Source organism: Malus domestica, chromosome 10 (assembly GCF_042453785.1).
Source record: "Malus domestica chromosome 10, GDT2T_hap1".
In the NCBI taxonomy this organism is placed as follows: Eukaryota; Viridiplantae; Streptophyta; class Magnoliopsida; order Rosales; family Rosaceae; genus Malus; species Malus domestica.
The window spans coordinates 33,076,246-33,102,630 of record NC_091670.1 but is presented as its reverse complement, the minus strand read 5'-3'; the positions used below and the strand labels follow the sequence as shown (position 1 = coordinate 33,102,630).

General features: G+C 37.3%; 4 protein-coding genes and 3 non-coding genes across 15 annotated transcripts; 1 reads left to right on the top strand and 6 right to left on the bottom strand.

Moving 5' to 3' along the window:
* Positions 1-845: 845 nt before the first annotated feature.
* On the top strand, positions 846-7,057 carry LOC103445884 (putative cyclin-B3-1). 6 transcript variants are annotated; one of them, XM_070805659.1, is made up of 24 exons: positions 846-977; positions 1,226-1,288; positions 1,416-1,473; positions 1,569-1,632; positions 1,786-1,840; positions 1,976-2,027; positions 2,114-2,207; positions 2,294-2,329; positions 2,495-2,552; positions 2,773-2,830; positions 2,912-2,996; positions 3,160-3,192; positions 3,287-3,338; positions 3,436-3,472; positions 3,561-3,657; positions 4,027-4,075; positions 4,540-4,812; positions 4,888-5,010; positions 5,332-5,421; positions 5,555-5,716; positions 5,793-5,852; positions 5,947-6,045; positions 6,211-6,389; positions 6,483-7,057. In XM_070805659.1, exons 1-24 carry the CDS (start codon positions 963-965, stop codon positions 6,616-6,618), a joined length of 2,028 nt encoding a protein of 675 aa, XP_070661760.1. In that variant the 5' UTR covers positions 846-962; the 3' UTR covers positions 6,619-7,057. The 6 variants fall into 6 exon arrangements, with proteins under 6 accessions (XP_070661760.1, XP_070661759.1, XP_070661755.1 ...); XM_070805658.1 differs by having other exon boundaries at positions 1,780-1,840; XM_070805654.1 differs by having other exon boundaries at positions 1,780-1,840; positions 3,436-3,484.
* Positions 7,058-7,808: 751 nt separating this feature from the next.
* LOC103445885 (uncharacterized) lies at positions 7,809-9,199 on the bottom strand. The gene is made up of 2 exons (XM_008384940.4): positions 8,739-9,199; positions 7,809-8,556 (listed from the first exon to the last, which is right to left on the bottom strand). Exons 1-2 carry the CDS (start codon positions 9,038-9,040, stop codon positions 8,076-8,078), a joined length of 783 nt encoding a protein of 260 aa, XP_008383162.1. The 5' UTR covers positions 9,041-9,199; the 3' UTR covers positions 7,809-8,075.
* Positions 9,200-12,249: 3,050 nt separating this feature from the next.
* LOC114819365 (small nucleolar RNA Z266) lies at positions 12,250-12,354 on the bottom strand. The gene has a single exon (XR_003766421.1). It is a non-coding gene; the product is annotated as a small nucleolar RNA Z266 (small nucleolar RNA).
* A 505-nt stretch (positions 12,355-12,859) lies between these two features.
* On the bottom strand, positions 12,860-12,946 carry LOC114819375 (small nucleolar RNA snoR116). The gene has a single exon (XR_003766431.1). It is a non-coding gene; the product is annotated as a small nucleolar RNA snoR116 (small nucleolar RNA).
* Positions 12,947-13,010: 64 nt separating this feature from the next.
* LOC114819376 (small nucleolar RNA snoR117) lies at positions 13,011-13,097 on the bottom strand. Its single transcript, XR_003766432.1, has one exon. It is a non-coding gene; the product is annotated as a small nucleolar RNA snoR117 (small nucleolar RNA).
* Positions 13,098-14,025: 928 nt separating this feature from the next.
* Positions 14,026-18,321, bottom strand: LOC114819141 (metal tolerance protein 10). Of its 4 annotated transcripts, none has more exons than XM_029110068.2 (6): positions 18,060-18,321; positions 16,455-16,567; positions 15,911-16,156; positions 15,502-15,582; positions 14,703-14,936; positions 14,026-14,549 (listed from the first exon to the last, which is right to left on the bottom strand). In XM_029110068.2, exons 1-6 carry the CDS (start codon positions 18,256-18,258, stop codon positions 14,205-14,207), a joined length of 1,218 nt encoding a protein of 405 aa, XP_028965901.1. In that variant the 5' UTR covers positions 18,259-18,321; the 3' UTR covers positions 14,026-14,204. The 4 variants fall into 4 exon arrangements, with proteins under 4 accessions (XP_028965901.1, XP_017190715.1, XP_028965903.1 ...); XM_017335226.3 differs by lacking the exon at positions 18,060-18,321 and adding an exon at positions 17,136-17,600; XM_029110070.2 differs by lacking the exon at positions 18,060-18,321 and adding an exon at positions 17,145-17,596.
* Positions 18,322-22,689: 4,368 nt separating this feature from the next.
* LOC103445886 (metal tolerance protein 10-like) lies at positions 22,690-25,692 on the bottom strand. The gene is made up of 6 exons (XM_008384941.4): positions 25,419-25,692; positions 24,945-25,057; positions 24,473-24,718; positions 24,202-24,282; positions 23,322-23,555; positions 22,690-23,232 (listed from the first exon to the last, which is right to left on the bottom strand). Exons 1-6 carry the CDS (start codon positions 25,615-25,617, stop codon positions 22,888-22,890), a joined length of 1,218 nt encoding a protein of 405 aa, XP_008383163.2. The 5' UTR covers positions 25,618-25,692; the 3' UTR covers positions 22,690-22,887.
* Between the last annotated feature and the right edge of the window lie 693 nt (positions 25,693-26,385).

Sequence of the window (26,385 nt, the reverse complement as noted above, 5' to 3'; positions counted from 1 at the left end):
AACATAAATTTATGGAGAAATTTCTGCCTCTTCCTGAAGGTCAAGGTTTGATCATTCCAGCGAGTGTTGATGGTGATGAGTTCAGTTTCTATTGTTTTAAGGAAGAAAACTCGTATGTGTACAACACGAAGACGCAGAAGCCTAAGTCTAATCTTTTTGGTGTGGATCCTAGGAGTGTTCATAAACCAGTTTGATAGGTTTTAAGGGAATGAGTCTGGAAGAGGGAGCAACTACAAGTGCAACCTAGATTAAGGAGTAACTGGAGCAATTATAATTTTGATTACATTGTTATTTTCCATGTTCTTCATTAAGAATATTGTGGGTATGCCCTGCGTAAGTGTTTTCAGCTCGAGATTATGGGTATATCCTAACACTAGTGGTGAGAACAACTAATATTCCTTAAACTTTTTGGAACAAATTATAACTTATAATTTGTGGTTTGAGGCTTTGAGCACTTATTTGGCTTGGTTTGTCACATGGGAATTCCATCACTAATCAAATAGTTTTGGATTTTGTCACATGCATTAAGTACTACTCATATTTTTTTAATCAGTAAAGATCTGAATACTTCTAACATTGAAAAGAGAAATATCGTTAAATTAACATGTTTGATTCTTAAAACTGCTTTACAAATTTAAAATAAACGTCTACTTCGAAATAACTATGAAATTAAAGGAATGTGTATGAGGTGAGAAAGAGTGTTCAAATCTTTTTTTTTTTAAAATTTTATTCAGAAAATCTTACAATGAGGAGTTTGCACTGAGGAAAGCAGGGGTACCTTTGACAAAAAAAAAAAAATTGAGAACAGGGGTAGTAAAGTAAAATGGCATCCTTATTTCAAACAACGAAAATAAAGACCGCCGCTTTAACAGGAAGACTCAGAACTTTGCAACGGTCGACCGTTCTCATTCCTCCCCATCTCCGAAGATCAGAATCCGAGAAGAGCAAGATCTATCTCCAAAATGACGTCGTTTAAGGTACGCTTCCTTCTACGAATCTATGCAAGAAATTATCGTTTCCAATTAATTATTTATAAATCGAATTATTCGAAGGATCGATTCAATTAGGGATGCTTTTTGAAATTTGAATTTTACTGTTCATACAAAATCGAAGTTCTTTTGAAAAAATTAGGGTTTAGCTTTCAGAAATTAGGGGTTTCTTTTCTGGAGGTTGTTTTCTTTTGAATTTTAGCTTGAATTGATTGTAATTCTCTCTGTCTTTCAAGAAACTGGATCATCGACAGAGCGCTGTGACACTTCAAGAGAGAAGCAAAATGTTGGCTGCTAAGGTCAGAAAGAAAGCCTAAGATTTTCGATTCCCGGTTAACTGTCTTTGATTTCTTTCTCTGGTGTTTCTTTTGGGTGAAAGTGATTCTGACATCTGCGAAACCTGCTTGGTTTTTCTCAAATTTTCAGCCAAAATTCAGCGTAGGACAAAATCGGGTGGGAAAAGACAACTGGACACGCTCTAGTGGTGCGGAACTGCAATTCTTGGTTCTTCTGCTGGTTTAAAGTTCTTTTGGTGGTGATTTATTGATTTCTGACATTATATTTCGATTTTTTAAGCAGTTGGTGTTGCAAGTTTTAAGGTTTATACAGAAAGTGACACTGCTAAAGCTGATGCCGGGAGCAGGTATTGTAATTTTAAACATGTGTAATTTCAATTCGATTATCGAATGTTATGGTTTTAATCAATATCTAAGTTGTTTTAGAACATTAAGTTTTAGTTATTGGCAACCATTTAGGTTGTAAGAGAATAATATTTGTTTGCCCCTTTTAGTTTCAGGACTTATGCAGCAGTTAACAAAGTATCAACACAGGAGAATACAGCTGCTTTAAAGGTAACCAATGACCTCCTCATTCGTCTGTTTTTTTGGCGGTGGATTGGTATGGAGTGTTATTTCTTGTGTAATAAGGAGTTTTTGTTTTAATTGTATATTTACTGCTCTCTTTCTGTAAATTGTTTTGTTATCAAGGCTGGTTTGAAAAGTATGGAGAAGCGAAAAGGCATACTTGGTAACTCGGCAGGTAAGGTTCAACCAGACTGTACTTGTTAGTTGAGTTACACATCTTGAATCAGTTCCTTCTTAAAATTCGTGTTGTCCTTATCTTAGCAAATGCAAATGTTGGAAGAAGAGCATTGGCCGATGTCAGCAATGTCAAAAGCAATTCTTCTAGGATTGTAGGGGGTGATGCCTCTAAAAAAATGTTGGTACCTTCTCATTTGCTCCAGTAGTTCCTCCATTTTGGGTTTTGAGCTAAGAAGTTCTAAGTTTGGGCTATCTTCAATGCAGGACTGGTAAAAGTGAGAGAATTAAATCTTTGCAGCGGTATGCATTTGATATCATAATATTTATTTGCGCTTGTGAGGTCAATACTTTTTGGCATATATGCATACCGATGGATATAACTATAGATGCTAATAAAGATGTGAGCAGGCTCAAGACCCTTTGATTTTGCATTAATTTAGTATTGTATTTTTTGTATCTCTTTAGGGTTTCAGTGGGTACAGGCGTTAGGACTTTGAATTTATCATCAAGGAGATCCTTCCTGGTAAGAATGCTAAATCCTAGCATGCCTTTTCCTGTCCATGTTTTGCTTCTTAAGGGTCAACTCAGTTTATTGTTTCGACTGTCCCGTTGTATGTTTGACAGCACAAAGACAGGGTTTTATTTTTCTAGAAAGGCTTAGCAAGTATCAATGCCAATCATTTTCATATATTGCAATATATTCTTCCAATTGCAAGTATTGATTATTTTGTAACTTCTATCAGGGAAAAGGGCGAGAAAGCCCTAGCCAAGCTACTTCTAAGTTACAGACTTCCAAGAGAGGTAACTTTAATACATCCAAAATGTGGTTATCCCAGATTAAACAATACTGTTTGAAAATCTTCCATTATGCACAAACTCTAGGTATTAAAGACTTGAAGGCCCCTTCAGAGAATCAAGGGACCAAGGCTATTGGTCTAAACCGTGAGTCTGATGTTACCTATGGCAGGTCTGAACAACCTTTGTTTTCCACCTTTTTATTAGAAATTAGAATTTGTGCCACAATTTTTTTGTTGTGCCTTCAAAAAATTCTTCTCTGGCTCCTATGCTTATGAAACTAAACATATATAAAGACCCTTGATTAGATTTCTTTTCCTTCTTCTTTTTTTCAGGAGCACTTCTTATACTTCGTTTAAGCTGCTAAGGTATCTGATATGCAAAGCATGTTTGTTTATTTACTGTGAATAAGATGTGCATCTGTTATTGACGTATTTTCTATTTCCCCTCTCCATTATAAAGGAAATCTCTGCCAGTGCTAAAGGTCAACCCTGAACAAGCAAGTATTCCAAAGGTTGGTGTGATATATTATATTTATGGTCTTTGGTTTAGTTTAACGGGAGTAGGATTATAAGTTGGACATTTATCTTTTTCTGTTCTCCTGCTTGTAGGACAATGCTGGTACTTCTGAAAATTCTGGAAGGAAAAGTGAGTGTAATGGTAAGATGGCGTGAATTATTTAATTTGACAAGTGCATGGCACAGGATGTCTGACCAAACGGCATTTTGGAATACAGTTAAGGTTAAAGTTGGCAAGAAAGTAGCATCTAGAGTAAACGCTAATGCTAGGAGCCATCTGTTGAGGAATCGAGTGAGTGATGGCTTTGTGATTATGTAAGTGACAGTGATCCATACTACTAGTTTTCTTTCCCACTTAAATCCAGTTAAAAGATTTTGCTGATGTTGCTCCTTATTCCATTAAATCTCATTTTGTTTCTGAATGAATGGACTGGCAATATCTTTCTTGCATTTTTATGGATAGGATTGTTTGTTCTCAAAACATACAACAGCAGATGCATTTAGAAGTAGAACTATAAGGGAGTAAGACAAAGAACATGTATTCTGCAGTTCACCCCCAAATTCTCTGAAACTTGTGGCTCCTCCCAGTTATTTCATTGAATGATCATTTAATCTTTCATGTCTTAGTTAAACAAGGGTAAGCCTCCTATCTATTAATAATTTGCATGTGCTTTGAGATTGCAGGGGTCAACGCAATTCAAATGCTCGTGTATTGCCAAGAAATTCTGTCAGGGTAAGTGTAATCAGATATAGAACTCATGTCCCACCTCACCCAAAGGGGAAAAAATTAATGTCATTTTGTTGGACCAGTTGTGACATATAGTTGCTCGACCGTTGTCTATTTCAAACAGTAAAACACTTCCAATTGCATTGCCATATTTTCTTTTCAGTACTTGAAACAATCTGTCAATGTTTTTACATCATTTGGTCTCTGAAATCTGTTGAATCTGTGTTATTGCTCAACACAGCAACCGTATTGGCATCAACTTGAAGCTTCATGGCAGTGCATTCATTTTATCATTTTACCTGAGTGATTGCTTTACATTATTATATTTTATTTAGTGTTCTGTACATTATCTCAGGTATCTATAAATATGAGAATACTGCATCAACCTGACTTTGTTTCTTGGCATGTTAGATCTATATGAAATCAATGTACATTCTACTTATATTCCCTTTATTTTTATTATGATCCAGCCAACTTTGTCCACACTGAAGGCGCATGAGTCGCAAAGGACTTTGAAATCCAAGGGTGCATCAGGTCCAAACAAATTAGTTTCTGCTGCTGCAACTTCATCCAAAACTGAAAAAGTCATTACGGCTTTCCTTCCTGATAATGTTAAGCATGAAGCCACTCAGGTAGAGCTCCCATCTGAAGAAAACAGCAGACAGAGTGCTTCAACTATCATTTCCAGGAGAAAGTCAAATAGGAGGAGATCTTACACATCTCTACTTATGACCGGATCAAAGGTTGGGGCTTACCATGTTCTAGTGATACCTTTATTCTTATTTGTGGACTTTAATCACACTTATACCTAATTGCAGTTACTAGAGGAACGTGTTGAAGCTATGAAGGAGGAAGAACTACCAAGCATTGATGATGATTGCAATCAACTGGAAGTTTCCGATTATGTTGATGAGATCTATCAGTATTACTGGGTTTCTGAGGTAATTGTTATGCTCTCTCTAATACCATTGATTTCATCTTAGTCTGGTAAGGATAGTAGGCTTCAAAATTTTCTTCATACTTTCAACAATTTACCTCCCCCATGATAAAAGGGACTCAATTCATGCTGGCCTTCAGTAGCATTGTCCATAGGTCTTGTCAAGTTTTTGTTACGTTTCTCCATTTTACTTTCATGATTGTCTTATGGGTTGAAAGACTATATTTCATGTAGTTCTAGTTCTTTCCTGTTTCCGCTTTCTGGCTCCTCTCCAGCAGTTCGAGTTCTGACTTCTTGGATTTTTTACATTGCTTTTCAACTGCAGGCACAGAATCCACCTCCAGAAAATTTGTTGTCGATTCAGGCAGACATTACTCCTCATATGCGAGGCATATTGGTCAACTGGTTAATTGAAGTACTGATTTTACCTTTTGATAAACTGTCATGTTTTTTTTTTCTTTTCGTCTTGCTTAGTTCAATTTTACATTTCATCAGCTGGCTGTCCCCTTGATTTTGCTGTGCTAACTTTTTTGTTCATCTGGGAACAGGTACACCACAAATTTGAGTTAATGCAAGAAACTCTTTATCTCATGGTGACATTGCTCGACCAATATCTTTCTCAAGTAACAGTTAAGAAGGATGACATGCAGTTAGTTGGTCTCACTGCACTCTTGTTGGCATCAAAGTATGAGGACTTTTGGCATCCGAGGGTAAATATTAGTATCTCAACTCGTATGCATTTTTCGTGATTTTCTTTCTAATTCTCTACAGCAAGAAAAATTACAGGTCAAAGATTTAATTAGCATCTCAGCTGAGACGTACACAAGAGCACAGGTGCTTGGAATGGTATGTGTTTTTCTTAGAACCGGGAAATATCCTGCTGCATTCTATAGTTCCCTTTTCACTTGTCCTAACAGTAAACACTGGATTTGCTCTTCAGGAGAAAGCTTTTCTTAAAAAGTTGAAGTTTCGTCTTAATGCACCTACTCCATATGTCTTCATGTTAAGATTTCTCAAGGCTGCTCAGTCGGAAACAAAGGTATACAAAACGGATAATTTGATTAGCGATTAACTCTATAAGTATAATGGGTTGAATACGACAGCTTAATGGAAGTATTAGTTAAGGATTGGATAACAATAAAGTCATATCTGAGTGAAACTTTAAGTTTGCTAACAGTCTGTTGCTTTGTGGACATTGCTGCAGCTTGAACATCTGGCATTCTACCTCATCGAGTTGTGCTTAGTTGAATATGAAGCTTTAAGGTTCAAGCCCTCGCTGCTGTGTGCAGCAGCGCTATATGTCGCAAGGTGCACCCTGCAGATTACTCCGGCTTGGACTCCACTGCTCTGCAAACATGCTCGCTATGAAGTATCCCAAATCAGGTACTTCGTTAAAACCTAAGTAAATAACTTTTGTTCCTTACCTAGTGATTGCTTCAGAATGAACTTTGACGATCGATATTTTGATTGTTGCAGAGACTGTGCAGAGTTGATCTTAAGATTTCACAAAGCTGCCAGAGTGGGACGTTTGAAGGTCACATACGAGAAGTACTCTAGCCCTGATCTCAGTGGTGTTGCAGCGATAAAACCCTTGGACGCACTTCCACTCTGATTGAGCTCAGAGGAGTGAAGATAACAATGCTAACAATTCGAGAGATATGGACTTCAGCATCATCTAGTAGACATGTTTTCCCCTACTGTTGTTGAAGCCTGTGTGGTAGGACAAAATTCTGCTTGTATATCGTACTCATCTTACCCGATTTAGGGCATCCATCAAGTTTGTCTTAAAGAAGCCATCTTCTGTAGCGCTCCTACTGATGGCATCGGTCTACTCTAGGGTTTTCTGGATTGTAAAATCTTTGTTCACTTGGTACCGCAGTTCACATCGGTATGTTGTGTTGCACGCGTTGATGTTACGAGCTCACAGGAGTGTTAACAATATGTAGTTGCTAAGAAATTATGATGTGAGAACTGAACATTGTTGTTGTAACAACTATTGTTGTGTGAATCTAGTTTCTTGTTAATGGTACGTACCATATTGCATTGATCAATCATTTTCTCCTTTTATCTGTTAATGATACATCTAGAGGTCGCAGTTGGTGTGATGGCAAGTGCCTTCGCCCATGAGCGGTAGGTCTCAGGTTCGAGACTTGGGAGCAGCCTCTCCATAAATGGGGGTAAAGCTAGCCGACATTCACCTCTTCCAGACCCTGCGTAAAGCGGGAGCCTTGTACACTGGGTACGACATATATCTGTTGATACATCTAAATTGGCTCTCAATTAACATTACATAATCTGATTTTAATGACTCATGCGTGCTTACGAAAGCAAACAAATTTCCCGATGAGCTTGAACTCAAGTTGCAAGGGTAGGGTGACGGTAGATCCTAGATTCGATTCCGGTTTCAAAGAAAAATCAAAACCAGTTCTCACATCGGACATAGCAAAACTGATTTTCGACTCAATAACCGGTTTATCTGCTCTGAAATGCACGAAATTGGCTTGTCCGGGATGCAGTTAGTTAGACAGCAGTTTCTGTTAAGAAATAAAGCTTAATGGATGATATCAAGCAGAACATTTTCCGAATGCTTGATAGGCTCTAAGTAAAGAAGCGAAAAGGTCACAAGTAGAGATGGCATCGAGGTTTTTGTACTACGGAAATGTAAATCTGGAAGAGATTAACATAACTCCGAGTAGAACATACGCATGTTTGATATTAGTGATGACAAGAAACTACTGATAATAGTGACCGGACCAGACAATCAAGCGATAAAGGAGGCAGAATCGATCATGTCAAGCAACATTATAAACGCTAAACAAATTTCATAAAATGAAGCAAGATTTCATATATAGTATACCGACCTGTGTAAGCTCAAAAAATGTACCCTCGCTTCTTTGCCTCCACCACCACAAGAAGTATATTGAACTCTGCAGGATCTCCCTATTTATATACAACCTTGTTCTTCAGCAAAAACCATTATCTGCTATCTACCAACATATACAAATCGTAGTGCACGAGTTCATATACGTTACTTATTCTACCATATAGATTAATATCTGAAGTAGCTAATCAGCTGACCAAACCATCTTGTGGAAGCAAGTAACTATCCCGATTCAAAGTCCCCCTCACTGCTCGATAAAACTCCAACCACGAAGATGAGTACGCATCCGCAGGACCCCACAGAAATGTCAGGTTAGGACTAGCAGGGCAAGATGCTACTAAGTCCAACACTGATGCAGCTGGTTTGAGCTTCTGTGGAAAGTTAAACGCCAAGTTATCGACTTTATGTTCATATATTTTGCCCCTTCGATCCAATTTATACCGCGAGGTGCCCTGAAACTGTCCTTTCGCTTCCCATGGAACCCGAGGAACGCCCTTCATGTTCCACCTAATCAGTATCACATTCTCCGAAGGCTGCCAAATCCTATATACCTCGAGGGAGATATCGCGGAACAGAATCTTTCCATGAAATCTCAAAGCCCAGAAGATCAATTTGTAATTCTCAATGCCAGTAAATGTGTTCAAAGGATCCGTAAATGTTATATCATCCCTGAAAGTCATCAAATTCCACAAATGAATCCAAACAAATGTAACTCTACATTTCCAATAACATATCAAATGATTACATCCATCAAATTTCTAAAAATATCAAATTTCTTAACAAATTTACGAACTTCCTGACAAACCAAACACTATGAAAGAAAATTTAAGAAACCCAGATGAGAAAATCACCTATAAATATCATAATTAAGGTCCTTGGAAAAAATCAAGGGGATATCTTCACGAAGCGTCCGTACGGCCAGGCCAAGATTGACATAAAAGTCGTCCCTTTGTTGCTTATCCTGCGCAACCCTGGAGGTGTTAAGCTGCGCACCCTCCGACAAAGTGGGCGTCCGTACGCTGGCGAGAGGAGAGAGGTGAGAGAAAGAAAAACTGGGTTTTGTCTGGGCAAGCGTTTGGTGAATGGGTTTTTCTTTGGTTTTGGTTTGGAGGAGTGGGGAGGAGGGAGAGAAGTTTGGTAGCAGAAAAGCCATTGCCTTCCCTGTTATTCTTCAATTCACCTTCTCATGTGGAGAACTTTACAGAGAGAAAGGGAAAGGATTTGGAGTTCTAGAGAGAGAAAGGATGATTTTTGAGAGTTTTGTGTTCTCCGTGTGTGGGTTGGAAGACGGAGCTTAATTTGCTTTTGGTGTTGGTATATCAGACAAATTTTTTATTGTGATCAAAACACAGTATTTATATAATAACACGTTGGATATCATTCGTGTTCCGATCAAAATCTCCGGCATATTGAGTGGTATTGAACGTGGCCATGAATATGTCTCGTGTTCCGATTGATTGGAAGTGCTTCGATGTTGAAAGCGGACAAACCGAGAGAATTATTATTTGTGGTTCTCGCACTCTTTCCCCTTAACTTCGCTCTATTTTGTTTCAATTTTTCTTTGAAATCAAAGAGATGCAAAAATCTTGTTGCTCCCAAGCCCCTTCTCCCATAAACAACTCTGTTAGCATCTTAAATTTTTCTTATTACCCATTTTTCTTTGCAAATGTGAGGATAGTCGTATTTGTTAACAAGCTGAAATCTTTTCACGCAAAGTTGAATATAAGAGACACGTTTTCCATTCTGCACTCAAGACCTTTCCTTTCTTTTCAATTTTTAATTGTATTCTAATTTTTAATTCATTCAACGAAAAGGAATTGAAACCTAGGATTTATATCTCCAAGTAATTAAAGAATATTTTTTCCGACATTCAAGGTCTTCCATTTGATTTTCTCCTCTATTAATATCACTTGTAAAAGGCAATAAAAGATAAAATCCTAAACTTTCACATTGGCCATCCATCCTATAAAGAAATGAGAAGTTTCAACAATGAGATTGATGTTTGTTTCACGTTTCATGAGTATTAAATTCAAACACCTGTTACACATAATAATATACTAGTATGTAATCTTTATCCAAGAATCCTCCTTTTACAAGAAAAAGGAAAAATATTGTAAACTTGCTCGTTAGACCTTTTGGTATTAAACTAAAGCGTATCTTCCTTTCAAATATCTCATAAGATCCAAACCTATTTAACCAATTGGTTATCCTAGCGTATATGATCTTTCCCTTTAATCAACTACATCGCAGGTTCAAACTTTCCTCAATGGTAATAACAAAAAAATGATCAAAACCCATTTTCTTGTTGGATGCTAGGAGGATAGAAATCGAAGAAGATAATGAAATCTTATCCCCAAGGGTCAAAAGACCAAATCTAAGTTAGAAATGTACAAGTACCCAATTGTCTATGAGGTGGACTCATGCCTAATTGTCTACCTTTGTTTGATTGGAATGTAGAGTACGCAATGACAAAACAAGATTTATTTTTAGGTACGCCTCTTGGAACTTTATTTATTTTACCCTCTTATAACTTAAAAGCCATCATTTTCCTCTTTGAAACTCCTTCTTGAAACTTAAAATTCGTTCTATTACACTTTTGCTTGTGGACTTTCTCTTCTCCTTGAAACTTATAAATCACCTCCTAAAACATTTATGAGACTCAATACCAATAAAACTATGCCACATGTGCAATAAACTTGATTATAAATCTCCATTATGCATCAATATTCAACAATAAGAGAATATTAAGTTTAAAAGAAATTGAAGAGATAAAATTTTTTTGAAAGCAATTGATTAGCCTGGCTCACCCAAATCAAACCCACAAAAACTAACATATCTAAGGCAATGATGAGCGAATATTGAGTTTTATAGAAACGACTTTCAAGTTTCAGGAAGATAAACTGGGATCAAAATCAAGTTTCAAGAGGCAAAGTAAAGCGGATATTGAGTGGGAGTAAAATGAAGAATTTTAAGTTACAGAGAGCAATTGAAATTAAAATCGAGTTTCAAGAGACATACGTAAAAATAAGGCACAAAACAATGCAAAAGGTAAGAAGCGATTGCAAAGAATCATCAAATTGAGAAAGCACATGCCCTTTAGAATATATCAACTGTGAACTAGGCAAACTTTTGAGTCAGAATAGGAGCATTGCCTTAGTGATGATAAGTACTAGGCTAGATTATCTCTAATTCTTGGGTTAAAATTTAAAATTTTTTATTCAAAAAATTGAAGTTTTAACCCAGAACTGTTTTTTTTGTTTCAACCTTGATGGGTTAAATATTTTACCCAGGATTACTAATGAATGAATTTATGATAAATTTTTTCGTAACTTTTTTTTAAATTAAAAGATAAGTTGACTATTTTAATTTAACTTAATGAACATTTTAAACTAGAAATATTTATATTCAAATAAATATTAAAAAATCACTAGATCAACGTCATGAAACTTGTGGATATGAAAGAATTTGTTTTAATTGTTTAGACCATTGGATTTAATTTAGACCATTCAAATTTTATTTTTTAACCGTTGAACTTGATCATATTAAATCTTAACCGTTAAGTTCAATTAATTTATAATTATAAATCTAAAAAAAATACACATTATTGATGGGCTACTCACCAACTCATGCGGAAATTCTGACATAAATTTGATCAAAAAATGAGCTTTGAGTTTTTTTAGTACATACATTCAAATAAGCCGAGTAACCTAATTTGTTATCGAATTTGCTATCTATAATATTAAAACGTAAGATATCTCACTTCTCAATAAAGAAAAATACTACCAGACCGTAACACTAAACGACAAATATGAGTTTTGAGTTACAACTCAACTTTCGCTTAAGAGTTTGGGAGCAAATTAGAGTGGGTTTAGAATTCAAAATTTAAGTTTTGCTCCTAAAGTTGGAGTCCAAGGTGCTACGGTCTTAGGGTTAAGAGTCCGAGGTACCGAGGCATAAAGTTTGAGTTTCGTGTGTCAGGGTTCTGTAGTCCATATCACGGCCATGGGCAACCTACTCTCAATGCCAAATGCAGATCACAATCGTTCGTAGGTTGAGTCCGAAGCAAAGGTGACCAGGACTTGCGAGTCCCGATTGCTAGTGTCCTAATTTTAAAATTTTGAGTACAAAATTAAGAATTTTAGGACTTTGAGGTGAAGTTAAGGAATGTGGGAATATCTGAATGCATAAAACCTTAGAAAAAGGAAAATGCCAGAATCTCAACTCCCAATCAATCGATCTCGGCAACGTACAGCACTGAAAGCCCTACTGCATTTAGAACATCAGAGACTCTAATTTGTTGCCTTTCCAAAACCCCAATTAAATAACACCAACTACAATTAACTTCAAATTTTATATGGATATGGAAAGCAAGTCAGACAAATCCAAATGCCTCAAATAATTGAGTTCATGAAAAAAGATTTCTCCTTTTTTCACACATCTAATTGAATCATCATTCTTGCCAGATCCCACTTCCAACTCAAACAAATTCATCAAAAAAATTCCAAAAAAAATCCCCAAACAGGATTCAGATTAAAATGTTACCCACCTAAGATGGAGACATTTCCAAATTAACAGTTTACCAAATGGGCCAGAAGCAACCCAATTGGCTGAAACACCCAGAATCAAATAGCATGGAAACAATCTGCATTTAGAACATTAGAGACTCTTCCAATAAAATTACACAAATACAATTAATTTGAATTTTTAATTAGGATGTGGGAACATCTGAATGCATAAACTTTATGGAAGTAAAAGGCAAATGCCAGAATCTCAGTTCCCATCTTCTTATCGGCAACGTACAGCACTAATTACGCTATCGAAACAAGCGAATCAGAGACTCTAATTTGTTGCCTTTCCAATCACCCAACCCAACAAATTCCCATGCTTTCTCAATAACCCCAATTACCCAATAGAAAAACAATACAAAACACACAAATCAACACAAAAATTTCAGATATTATGAATAAAAAAAAGGCTCAGAGTGTAAAGTTGGCATCAACAAGCCCGAAATCCAGAGCTCTCAAAGTTTGATGGTACACAGATTTAATCATCACTGCCTCTCTTCGCCAAAAAACTACCAAAAATTTGGACAAATTAAAATACTTTATTAAAAGGGTAAGAGGAGGCCTCAGAGGCTAGTGATTGAATCATCAAAGATACCAAAATATCTCGGATGGTACGGACAATACAATATCAAAACATCACGGGCCAATTTCATCACCACAAAAATGAGAAAAAAAAATTAAGAGAAAGACACAGGGTTGGAGGAGGCCGGAGGTATGCTTTGCTGTGATGATGGATGTGAGTCTGGAGGCGGGTTTAAATACTAGTGAGGAGAAAGAATCGAAACCCTAGTTGTGCCAAATTACCATGGTGACCTTTGTTTTGTTGTGAAGCCCATGGAAATCTCAAGGAACCTAAAGCCCATCTTACACAATGGTGGCCCAAATTGCTTTGATAGGAACTTGGGATATGAAGGTTGGTTCATGAGTTTTGGTATTCCTTTGATTAGTTTGCTTCCATGTAGCTATTCCTTTGGTTTGATGATATTCCTCTTTAAAATGTTTGTTATGCCTTTTTGTCATACTATGTCGTACGGAAGATTTTTTGCATAACGGGTGTTTCAAAGTTGTTAACCCCCCTACTAACAAACCAAACGCCACCTAACTGGTTGTCTTTCTTATTATTTCCAAACGATTAAACTCAGAGAACGGAAAATAGTGTCTAACCTTATTCATTTCGTGCGTGACTTGATACATTAATTGGCCCTTAGGTTACGCTCTCGTGTTCCAAGGAACCTCTGAGACATGAAGGTGTTGTGAGTTGTTTACTGCTTGTTTGGCAAGCAACGAAGAGGTTGAATGAGGGATTTCACTCGTGGGAAGGCAGATAAATGACTCAAGTTTTCCCTCTTCATCTGGATAAATTGTTGGATGTAACAATTTAACCGTTACGCAATCTAACGGAGAATGTGATACAGAACCAAACGCAATAACGTTTTAGGATTCAATCTGTGGCCGCGTGACTCTTGCCTCGAGAAACTTCTCCTTTATTCAAACATTTGGGAAGAGCTTAGCATATTATAGTTGGTGTGTGTTAGTGATTGCTTCATCAAATAATATAACTGACACCAAGAAATGAGCAAATACTCACTATTGACAAAAATAAAAGCCACAGAGGAAAGGTTCTACAAACATTGGTTGTACAAGCAAATAGCAATAACAAAATGAATGCACAACCCGGCGCTTATTTAAAAAACTTCGGCCTGCACATAGCTCTACAAGTTACTACCATCTTCACTACCGCTGTCATCGTTATCATACACTGTTCTTGTGTTCCGGCCTGTGAGTGAACTCAAAATCTATATGCACAAAAGCCCGTTCCACTTCAGGGAGTTGCTCAAGCTTCTCTTGGAGAGTCTCGCCAATGTTGTGCGCTTTGTTCAGTAGCATGTCTTCTGGCAAGACAATGTCAACCTCCACAAAGTAATGGGAACCAAATGTGTACGCCCTCACTGTATCAATGTGCTCGATCTCTTCGTGGTGGTTCCATATCAAGTATGTCAACTTTGCCAAAAAGTCAGGTGGTGCTGTTCTTCCAATTAGCGCATGTACATTCTCCAAGACTGTCTTTGTCCACGTATTAATGGTATATAGTGCTATCTGCATAATGTGTTCGAGAATGAAGTTAACATTACAACAACAACAACAAAGCCTTTTCTCACTAAGTGGGGTCGGCTAGAGAATGAAGTTAACATTAATGATTAAAAAGTACAGCAGATCAGCAGGAGCAAAAATGGTAAATGAAGAACTTACTATAATAGCACCAGTAGGATCAATCCACCAGAAGAACCGGACAGCTAGGACTGCTGCTGCTAAACCAACTGAATTAGTAATGACATCGAAAAAATGGTCTTGTGCATAGGCCCGTACAATTTCATTCTTAAATCTACGACAGTAGACCATGAGCACAAACTTCACTACCGTGACTGAGACCATGATGCCGATCATCCAATTCTCCTGCGTACGATTCATTTTTGCAGGCGGTGACTGCACCCACAAAATGATACAAAGGATACAGCAGCAACATTAATTACAAAACAAGCTAAATTAAGATCTACAACGTAACCATATATTTACACCAAATAATTGCATATAGGACCATGAACTCCGTTCATTTGATGAAGAAAAAACGACCTAGTGATGTCAAATAGACCTATCTGTTGTTTCTGATTTACATGAAATCCAGTTTTAACTGTCAGCACTAGGATGACCATAAAAACTAGCTAGAATGCAGCAAGTGAAATGTGAGGACATAATTAGACAATTGTTTTTACATAACGAAGCAACTGCGGCCAGAAGAAAAAAGATCAGACAGAAATAGGCTAAGAAACCATCCCCAGGATTGAGATTCAAAATATCAGTTCCAAATAACACTGAAAATCTAATGTTTTGCTTCCACAAAAACATAATAGAAGACAATTAAAAGGGAACACCGGAACATATCAGAGCTTTCTCAGAACCCATAAAACAGTCTGAAACCTGGCCAGATGTCTTCTTAGTCCAACTTCAAAGATGGAGTGCGAAGAAAAATATAAAAAAAGGTGTCACCTGCCTGTGAGATGAGTTCCCGACCACACTCAATCAATATTTGCAGTCCAAGAGTAGCCATAACAGATGCAAAGACAATGATACCCTGCATGATCAAACACAATTAAAGATATAAAGGTCGTACCCAGTGCACAAGGCTCCCGCTTTACGCAGGGTCTGGGAGAGGTGAATGTCGGCTAGCCTTACCCCCATTTATGGAGAGGCTGCTCCCAAGTCTCGAACCCGAGACCTACCGCTCATGGGCGAAGGCACTTGCCATCGCACACAAAAAATAAGAATATGGCGAATCAAGCCGGACAAGAGATCCAATTGGAGAACACAGAAAATATGCAGCTCCAATTCATCCACTCATTGTGGGAACGAAGACCCAACTATTTCCAAAATTACAATTGTTATCAAGCTTGATAACTTACCACTGGTTGCATACGTTTCTTCCCAATCGGATAGCGAAACTGGTTGGAATTTTTCATGGCATTAGCAGTGAACCACAAAATAAAGCCAGATAAGAGATCCAAGAGGGAATCCAAGGTAGAGGCAATAACTGCCAATGATCTGCTCATAATTGAAGCATAAACTTTTGCGGCAAAAAGAAGCAAATTAGCTACGTTTGATGCATGAACTGCCATCCGCTCCCTCTTCGCTAGCTGCTTCATTTGATCCTGAGAAGAAATGTATGCAAAAGACACGAGTTTAATTGAGAAATTTGTCATTCCAAGAAATTTCATGCTGTGAGAAACAACTCATTAACCAGACTTGTGCACTTATATGTCTAATGTAGAGAAAATAAAATTCAAGGATAACAAACTGCTAAGACTTGGCAGCTTCTGTGCCCTCCCCCTCAAAATATAACTACAACGCATTTAATTCCACAAACTGAAAATAAATAAGTACGAAAAATAAAATTCGAATATCCAAATCTCAATACAAAGAGAGGGATAACATACAAATTGAACAAACCTCTGTAAGACTTGCGGGCAACCAACCCTCTTCAGTCATGGTCTCCATCTCACTGAACCCTTCAAGAAGCCTTTCTTGTTGCTTGTAATATTCTTCAACCTTGAACTCTTTCCCTGAGTTTAAAAGCCAAAAGTGTCCTAAATTTATCATTATTGATAAAACCATTACAGGTTAATTCAACATGAGGCCCATAAAGTTCAACAAAATATATCAAGCAATTAGTATGGGAAAATTTGATGGATTTCGACAGCGTTCATCTAAAACCTCAGCAGTGATAGCTTCACGTAGCATGCTAAACATCATTCTTGTTCCAGTTGCAGATTGAACACAAAATTATTCACGAAAAATATGCAAAGGAACTCATTAGACAAGTTCAAGGTCAATAAAAGTACATGACTTGCAAACTTGGAAAGAAAAAAAAAACCGAATTATAAATCATGTCAAAATATCACAACGTTCAACTTTCGATGATCTCCCCAAGCACAGAATAAATTATTTCAAACTTAAAGTATAATATAAATTGCAAACTACAAATGCCAAAATATAAAAGACAAGTCATTGCAGATAACACACTGAACATCCAAAATTAGTAATCACCCTTTAATTAATTCACTCTTAAGATTTTCCACTTTAACAAGAATCTTGGGTTAGGTCCAAACTAATTCTCTCTGCTTGAGAGACCTTTCTCACCACCGCTTGTGTGAGGGTTCCACTTCCGATCAAACCCGATGCCGCCGACCCTAGCTGTGGCTGGGGTCGGTGGTTGTGCTTTCTTTTTGCTGTTTTTCCCCTGCTCTCCTTTCCGATCTGCCCCATTTCTTCATACCCCCATCGGCATTTCTCCTTGCTCATCTCTGCTCTGATCTGCAGCCGCTTCAAAACCGCGATTTGTTGTTGTACTTCGAGATGGTGTGTAGAGTTCCGGTGTTCCCACCGGCTCGGGGTGTTCAACACCACCACCTTCTCACTGTCTGCCTTTGTTGGCAGTGTTGCTCGTGGAATCCCACGGACTTCCTTTACATGGTTCTTGGTTCTCGTCCGTGTGGCTGTGTTCGGACAGGTGCTCCCTGGTTGGATGTTGCAACGGTGAGGCGTCGGTTGGTTGATGTCGAGGGTTTGTGCTGGTAGGGATGCTCGGCGGCGGATGCTGCAAGGGAAGCTTTGGTTTTCTTTTGTCGTATTGTAGAGCTTGGGCCTTTACTGTTTGTTGGGTCTTTTGGGCCTGTTTTGTTTTTGTTTATGCTTCTCTATCTTTAGACCTTGTATTGTTCCTTTGTGTTTGGTAATGAAATTGACCCACTATCCTTTCCAAAAAGGCAAAAAAAAAAAAAGAACAGAACAACCCTGTTTTTATTTTCTGCACACAATCCAAATCTTCCAAAAAGTTTTAATCTTTCAAGTTTGAATCCTCTTAAAATTATGCATTAAGAAAAATAATTAACACCAATTCACCAAAGAGCCCAAGAACAAAGTGAGTTTTGCAGATAAATCATAAACCCCACGATTCAATCTTTACTTAATACGACCAAGATTACTAACATTGCATGTAATACAAACACAAAGAAGGAAACAGGTAAGAAAGAAAACGACGAACAGAACCCTTACTGGGGGCGCAGAGGCGACGGAAAGCGAAACGACTCCGTCCACTGTCATGGTCGTCACCACTAGTACCGCTCTGCTGGGGCAGCCGGAACTCCTTAACATCGAGTCTCCACGGTGTGTTTCCGTCCGGCTGTACGGTGTCGTCTTGTGAGACCGGAAGCGGTTCAGTCCGGCCTCCGGAAGTAGGCGAACTAATCTCCATTGTTGTTGGGGATTTTGCGGACGCAACTTCTCCTGAAATTTCCAACTTAATAAGATATGTAACCACCCCTACTCTATAAGTGGACTGAATTATTATGATCTCGTTTTGATGTGATTTTAAAATGACTGAAAATATTTTTGATGAAAATATTTTTTAAATTAGTCCTTGGTAAAAATGGTAATAAATCTTGGAAAAAAACACTTAAATGCTTTCTTGAAGAAACACATAACTGGTGCTTCTCATTGGAACCCAAAAATATTTTCTTCAAAAATGCTTTCAGTCATTTTAAAAGTACATCAAAACGAGTTATATATAAGTTTATTGTTTAGAACTTTATACGTCTAAATTTATTTAGAAGCTTTTAAAATTAAAATAATAGTTCAAAAAGGTCAATATCACTACTAAAGAGAGAGATTCAAACTCGAGACTGCAAGTATAATTCTACATTTTTGAACTAAATAAATTATAATTTCAAAAACAAAAAGAATTAATCAAGTTATCATTATGGTAGCGTCAGCGCTTATGATGAAAATGTTTTTTAAACTAATCATTGATAAAAATTTGAGCGAATTTTGAATAAGCACTGTAAACACTTTAAGTTATTGTAAAAGAATTGTCCTTCATTTATAAGGGTTTGATTTCAAATTTTCCTAAGCTATAATATTTAAAGAGAAAGTAGAAAATAGCCCAAAAAATATACATCACTAAGAAGCAAGGCCACACAAATCGTTAGGCGGCACAAACATACATAAAACACAACTTAGCTGAGAAGGAAACTACCGTTGGCTCATCTCCATGGCGGCAAAAAGGCACACTCGTCCAAGCCATCTGCGGCATCACCGTTGGCTCATCTAGTTTATGGTATTTCTTTTCTTAATATCGAAAGAAGTAAAGTGTTATTTTGAACTCGCACACTTGGTAATGATTGCAACGTGGAACACGAACAAACAAAACTATTAGAAGTGTGGTCGTTGTATAGCTCGTAGAGGTATCAAACTATTTTCACTTGTAAATTTGAAATTTTAGCTTTGACTCAAATGCATGACGAGTTTGATAACTATCACGACTGACTCATTGTATAGCTTGTAGGGGTAGCATCAAATTGATCGATTCAAACTGTTTTGGACGGTTAATTTGGTTCTGATCAAGAATAAAATAAAATACAATTTAAAAATCAAACCAAACCAAACAAACCATATATTTTAATTATTAATTTAATTTATTCAGAGGTCTTCCTAAACACATTATAAGTGTCAACATATTATAATTGTAATGAGAACTTCACAAATTTTGTTTATGGGAACTCACACGAGAACTTCATAGGGGATCACCCATCCTGGAAATGCTCTAACCCGAACTCACTTAACTTCGAATTCCTGATGGAACCAGAAGCCAGTGAGTTCCCAAAAAACCTCGTGTTATATGAAGGTGGGCATGTACATATAAGGTACATCACCCCCTCTCCGTCGGGCGATGTGGGATGTTACAATCCACCCCCCTTAAGGGCCCGACGTCCTCGTCGGTACACTCGCACCACACGGCAAAGTGGCTCTGATACCATTTTGTCACATCCCAATCTCGACTCCGCCGTAGCACGATATTGTCTTCTTTGGACCCCGGCCACACCCTCACAGTTTTGTTTTTGGGAACCCACACGAGAACTTCCCATGGGGTCACCCATCCTGAGAATGCTCTCGCCCGAACTCGCTTAACTTCGGAGTTCCGATGAAACAAAAAACCAGTGAGTTTCCAAATGTCTCGTGCTATATAGAGGTGGGCATGTACATATAAAGCACATCACCCCCTCTCTCGTCGGGCAATGTGGGATGTTACACATTATAAGTGTCAACATATTATAATTGTAATGACTATTAACAATTAAAATATTTATTTGTATCTTATGCGTATGTGAGTTTGTAACTAATAAGTCATTTGCTAGCGTCAGATTTTAGTTAATTGAATCTTAGTCTTAGTCAGTGTTTTAAAAAATGAGCCCCGAGGCGTGCCTAGGCGACTTTGAATGCGAGGTGATGAAATTGCATCTGTCCAATGAGAGTAGGCAAAAACTCGCTAAACGTGGCTAAGGTGCACCTAAGGCGCTTAATTGGGCGTCAATTTTTGTGTAAGAGTTACCTGAATCTAAAAATCTTTTTGTTAAATTTGAAAGTTTGCTCATCTCCATGGCGGAAAAAATGCATGCTTGTCCAAGCCATTTGCGGCATCACCGTTGGCTCATATAGTTTATGGTATTTCTCTTCTTAATATCGAAAAAAGTAAAGCGTTATTTTGAACTTGCACACTCAATGGTAATGATTGTAATTTGGAACACGAACAAACAAAACTATTAGAGGTGTGGTCGTTGTATAGCTCGTAGAGGTATCAAACTATTTTCACTTGTAAATTTGAAATTTTAGCTTTGACTCAAATGCATGACGAGTTTGATAACTATCATGACTGACTCGTTGTATAGCTTGTAGGGGTAGCATCAAATTGATCGATTCAAACTGTTTTGGGCGGTTGATTTGGTTTTGATCAAGAATAAAATAAAATACAATTTAAAAATAAAAACAAACCAAACAAACCATATATTTTAATTATTAATTTAATTTATTCAGAGGTCTTCCTAAACACATTATAAGTGTCAACATATTATAATTGTAATGACTATTATAAGTGTTGACAATTAGTATATTTATTTGTAATTTATGCTTATGCGAGTTTGTAACTATTAAGTCATTTGCTAGCGTCAGATTTTAGTTAATTGAATCTTATTTTTAGTCAATGTTTTAAAAATGAGCCCCTAGGCGTGCCTAGGCAACTTCGGATGCAGGGGCGGTGAAATCGCATTTGCCCAATGAGAGTAGGCGAAAACTCGCCTAAACGTGGCTAAGGTGCACCTAAGGCGCTCAATTGGGTGTCAATTTTTGTGTAAGAGTTACCTGAATCTAAAAATCTTTCTGTTGAATTTGAAAGTTTGCTCATCTCCATGGCGGAAAAAATGCATGCTCGTTCAAGCCATCTGAGGCATCATCGTTGGCTCATCTAGTTTATGGTATTTCTCTTCTTAATATTGAAAGAAGTAAAGCATTATTTTGAACTCGCACACTTAATGGTAGTGATTGTAATGTGGAACATGAACAAACAAAACTATTAGAAGTGTGGTCGTTGTATAGCTTGTAAAGGTATCAAACTATTTACACTTGTAAATTTGAAATTTTAGCTTTGACTCAAATGCATGATGGGTTTGATAACTATCATGACTGACTCATTGTATAGCTTGTAGGGGTAGCATCAAATTGATCGATTCAAACTGTTTTGGGCGGTTGATTTGGTTTTGATCAAGAATAAAATAAAATACAATTTAAAAATCAAACCAAACCAAACAAACCATATATTTTAATTATTAATTTAACTTATTCAGAGGTCTTCCTAAACACATTATAAGTGTTAACATATTATAATTGTAATGACTATTATAAGTGTTGACAATTAGTATATTTATTTGTAATTTATGCTTATGTGAGTTTGTAACTAATAAGTCATTTGCTAGAGTCAGATTTTAATTAATTGAGTCTTAGTCTTAGTGTTTTAAAAATGAGCCCCGAGGCGTGCCTAGGTGACTTCAGAAGCTGGTTTAAACAGTAGTGAGGAGAAAGAATCGAAACCCTAGTTGTGCTAAATTACCATTGTGACCTTGGCGCAGATGGGTTTGGTTTTGTTGTGAAGCCCTTGGCAATCTTAAGGAACTTAAAGCCCCTCTTACACAAAGGTAGCCCAAATTGTTTTTATAGGAACTTGGGATATGAAGGTTGGTTCATGAGTTTTGGTATTCTTTTGATAAGTTTGCTTCCATCTAGCTATTCTTTTAGTCTGGTGATATTTTTTTTTTTTTTAATTCGGTAAATCTTTTTTTCATACTATGTCATACAGAAAAGTTTTTGCATAACGGGTGTTTTGAAGTTGTTAATCCCCATACTCACGAACCAAACGCCACCTAACTAATTGTCTTTCTTATTATTTCCAAATAATTCGCCTTAGATAACGAAAAATATAGTAGTGTCAAACCTTATTCATTTCGTACGTCATTTGATACGTTAATTGCCCCTTAGGTTATGGTCTCGTGTTCCAAAGCACCTCTTAGACGTGAAAGTGTTGTGAGTTGTGCATTGCTTGATTGACGAGCAATGAAGAGGTTGAATGAGCGATTCCAATTGTGGGAAGGCATACAAGTTTAACCGTCGCATGATGTCTCCAATCAAAGTCTTATAAATACGCTCGTTAAACAAGAGTGAAAAAGTATCAATCTGTGGCCGCTTGACTCTTGCCCCGAAAAACTTCTTCTTTATTTAGACATTTGGGAAGAGCTTAGCATATCATAGTTGGTGTGTGTTGGTGATTGCTTCATCAAATAATGTAATTGACATCAAGAAATGAGTAAATACTCGCTGTTGACAAAAATAAATGCCACAGAGGAAAGGTAATTCCATCAAGTTCTACAAACATTGGTTGTACAAGCAAATAGCAATAACAAAATGAATGCACAACCCGCCGGTTATTTAAAAAACTTCGGTCTGTGCAAAAACATAGCTCTACAAGTTACTACCATCTTCACTACCGCTGTCATCATTATCATACACTGTTCTTGTGTTCCGGCCTGTGAGTGAACTCAAAATCTATATGCACAAAAGCCCGTTCCACTTCAGGGAGTTGCTCGAGCTTCTCTTGGAGAGTCTCGCCAATGTTGTGCGCTTTGTTCAGTAGCATGTCTTCTGGCAAGACAATGTCAACCTCCACAAAGTAATGGGAACCAAATGTGTACGCCCTCACTGTGTCGATGTGCTTGATCTCTTCATGGTGGTTCCATATCAAGTATGTCAACTTTGCCAAAAAGTCGGGTGGTGCTGTTCTTCCAATTAGCGCATGTACATTCTCCAAGACTGTCTTTGCCCATGTGTTAATGGTATATAGTGCTATCTACATAATGTGTTCGAGAATGAAGTTAAAACAATGAATAAAAGGTACAGCAGATCAGCGGGAGCGAAAATGGTGAATGAAGAACTTACTATAATAGCACCAGTAGGATCAATCCACCAGAAGAACCGGACAGCTAGGACTGCTGCTGCTAAACCAACTGAATTAGTAATGACATCGAAAAAATGGTCTTGTGCATAGGCCCGTACAATTGCATTCTTAAATCTACGACAGTAGACCATGAGCACAAACTTCACTACAGTGACTGAGACCATGATGCCGATCATCCAATTCTCCTGCGTACTATTCATTTTTTCGGGTGGTGACTGCACCCACAAAATGATACAAAGGATACAGCAACAACATTAATTACAAAACAAGCTAAATTAAGATCTACACAATAACCATATATTTTCAACAAATCAGTGCACATAGGACCATGAACTCCTTCATTCGATGAAGAAAAAACGACCTAGTAATGTCAAAATAAACAATCATATTTTACATAACAAAGCAACTCAGACCAAAAGAAAAAACATCAGCTAGAAATAGGCTAAGAAACCATCCTCAGGATTGAGATTCAAAATTGGTTCCAAAATAAACTGAAAATCTAATGTTACACTTCCACAAAAATATAATAGAAGACAATTAAAAGGGAACACCGGAACGTATCAGAGCTTTCCCAAAACCAATCCGATCGGTTCATCGATGGTCGGCAAGTCTGATGGTCCTAATGATCATCCTGCTCGTATTTCGCGTGTATCTCACCGGCGGCTTTAAAAAACCTCGTGAATTGACTTGGGTTACAGGTGTGGTTTTGGGTGTATTGATCTTTTGGTGTAACTGGTTATTCCTTACCTCGGGACCAAATTGGTTATTGGGCAGTAAGAGTCTGAAACCTGGCAAGGTTCCTTCCTAGTCCAACTTTAAAGATGGAAGTGCGACGAAAAATATTAAAAAGGTGTCACCTGCCTGAGAGACGAGTTCTCGACCAGACTCGATCAATATTTGCAGTCCAAGAGTAGCCATAACAGATGCGAAGACAATGATACCCTGCATAATCAAACACAATTATAGATAAACAAAAAATAAAAAAGAGAAAAAAGAATAGGACGAATCATGCCGGACAAGAGATCCAACCCAAGAACACAGAAAATATGCAGCTCCAACTCATCCAATCATTGTGGGAACAAAGACTCAATTATTTTCAGAATTGCCATTGTTATCAAGCTTGATAACTTACCACTGGTTGCATACGTTTCTTCCCAATAGGATAGCGAAACTGGTTGGGATTTTTCATGGCATTAGCAGTGAACCACAAAATAAAGCCGGATAAGAGATCCAAGAGGGAATCCAAGGTAGAAGCAATAACTGCCAATGATCTGCTCATAATTGAAGCATAAACTTTTGCAGCAAAAAGAACCAAATTAGCTACGTTTGATGCATGAACTGCCATCCGCTCGCTCTTCGCTAGCTGCTTCATTTGATCCTGAGAAGAGATGTATACAAAAGACACGAGTTTAATTGAGAAATTTGTCATTCCAAGAAATTTCATGCTGTGAGAAACAACGACCACTCATTAACCGGACTCGGCAGCTTCTGCGCCTTCTCCCTCAAAATATAACTAAAACGCATTTAATTCCACAAACTGAAAATAAAATTCGAATATCCAAATCTCAATACAAAAAGAGGGATAATATACAAATTGAACAAACCTCCGTAAGACTTCCGGGCAACCAACCCTCTTCAGTCATGGTCTCCATCTCACTGAACCCTTCAAGAAGCCTTTCCTGTTTCTTGTAATATTCTTCAACCTTGTACTTTTTCCCTGAGTTTAAAAGCCAAAGCAAGAAAAATTCATGAGCCTATGATATTTGGCAGTGAGGAAACAGGCCGTAAAACCAAAAAGCCAATGAAATGAAAGTGTCCTAAGCCTATCATTATTGATAAAACCATTACAGGTGAACCCCAATCTTCCAAAAAGTTTGCATCTTTCAAGTTTGAATCCTCTTAAAATTATGCATTAAGAAAAATAATTAATACCAAATCACCAAATAGCCCAAGAACAAAGTGAATTTTGCAGATAAACCCACGATTCAATCTTTACTTAATACGATCAAGATTACTAACATTGCATGCACACAAAGAAGGAAACGGGTGATAAATAAAACGACGAACAGAATCCTTACTGGGGGCGCAGAGGCGACGGAATGCGAAACGACTCCTTCCACTGTCATGGTCGTCACCACTAGTACCGTTCTGCTGGGGCAGCCGGAACTCCTTAACATCGAGTCTCCACGATGTATTTCCGGCCGGCTGTACGGCGTCGTCTTGTGACACCAGAAGTGGTTCAGTGCGGCCTCCGGAAGTGGGCGAACTAATCTCCATTGTTGTTGGGGATTTTGGGGGACGCAACTTCTCCGGAAATTGCCAACTTATAGGATATGTAACCACCCCCGCTTTATACGTGGACTGAATTACTATATAAGTTTATGTTTATACGTCTAAATTTATCTAGAAATTCTTCTATATCATACTTATTGTTATTTAGAGAACCCTCATTGTTAACTTTTTGCCCCTTTTTTTTTATTTTGCCCTCACTTTTGATACACAATACTTACATAATGAGGGCAAAATAGTCATATTTTTCCTATTTTACCCTCACTTTTGATACATAATATTTACATAAGGAAGACAAATCTTTACTAATTAATAAAACACTTATTGTCAACCAAAATCCTATAAAATTATCAGTTTAACCCTCTAACTAAAATAGAACATGAATAAGAAATATGAGCAGTAATGTAATTTCACACAACCAAATTTTGCTGTTTTTTGTCAAAGTCTTACCTACATGTAATCTTAACATATCTCTAATTAAATAATAATAAAAATTTCCCACTCTCACATTCTCTATCACCCTCTTCCTCTCTCATTCTATTTCAAAAACAAAAATAAAAAATTTTCACACACTTTGTGTGTGCCCATATGCTAGTACTATTTTTGCCCATTTTTCCTATTTTGCCATCACTTTTTATACACAATGCTTACATAATGAGGGTGAAATAGTAATTTTGTATCTTTTCAGAAAATGACAATCATATCCCTATTTTTCCTATTTTACCCTCACTTTTGATACACAATATTTACATAAGG

Coding starts and splice junctions, on each gene's coding strand:
- LOC114819141 (XM_029110068.2), bottom strand. CDS start 18,258: ATGGAGATTAGTTCGCCTACTTCCGGAGGCCGGACTGAACCGCTTCCG. Junction 14,937..15,501: donor GTCGGGAACTCATCTCACAG/GCAGGTGACACC, acceptor TTGTGGGTGCAG/TCACCGCCTGCAAAAATGAA. Junction 14,550..14,702: donor ATCCTACTGGTGCTATTATA/GTAAGTTCTTCA, acceptor CACATTATGCAG/ATAGCACTATATACCATTAA.
- LOC103445885 (XM_008384940.4), bottom strand. CDS start 9,040: ATGGCTTTTCTGCTACCAAACTTCTCTCCCTCCTCCCCACTCCTCCAA. Junction 8,557..8,738: donor CTTAATTATGATATTTATAG/GTGATTTTCTCA, acceptor GATGACTTTCAG/GGATGATATAACATTTACGG.
- LOC103445886 (XM_008384941.4), bottom strand. CDS start 25,617: ATGGAGATTAGTTCGCCCACTTCCGGAGGCCGCACTGAACCACTTCTG. Junction 24,283..24,472: donor AGAAACGTATGCAACCAGTG/GTAAGTTATCAA, acceptor TTGATTATGCAG/GGTATCATTGTCTTCGCATC. Junction 23,556..24,201: donor GTCGAGAACTCGTCTCTCAG/GCAGGTGACACC, acceptor TTGTGGGTGCAG/TCACCACCCGAAAAAATGAA.
- LOC103445884 (XM_008384937.4), top strand. Junction 2,330..2,494: donor AGAATTAAATCTTTGCAGCG/GTATGCATTTGA, acceptor GTATCTCTTTAG/GGTTTCAGTGGGTACAGGCG. Junction 3,193..3,286: donor ACTTCGTTTAAGCTGCTAAG/GTATCTGATATG, acceptor TCCATTATAAAG/GAAATCTCTGCCAGTGCTAA.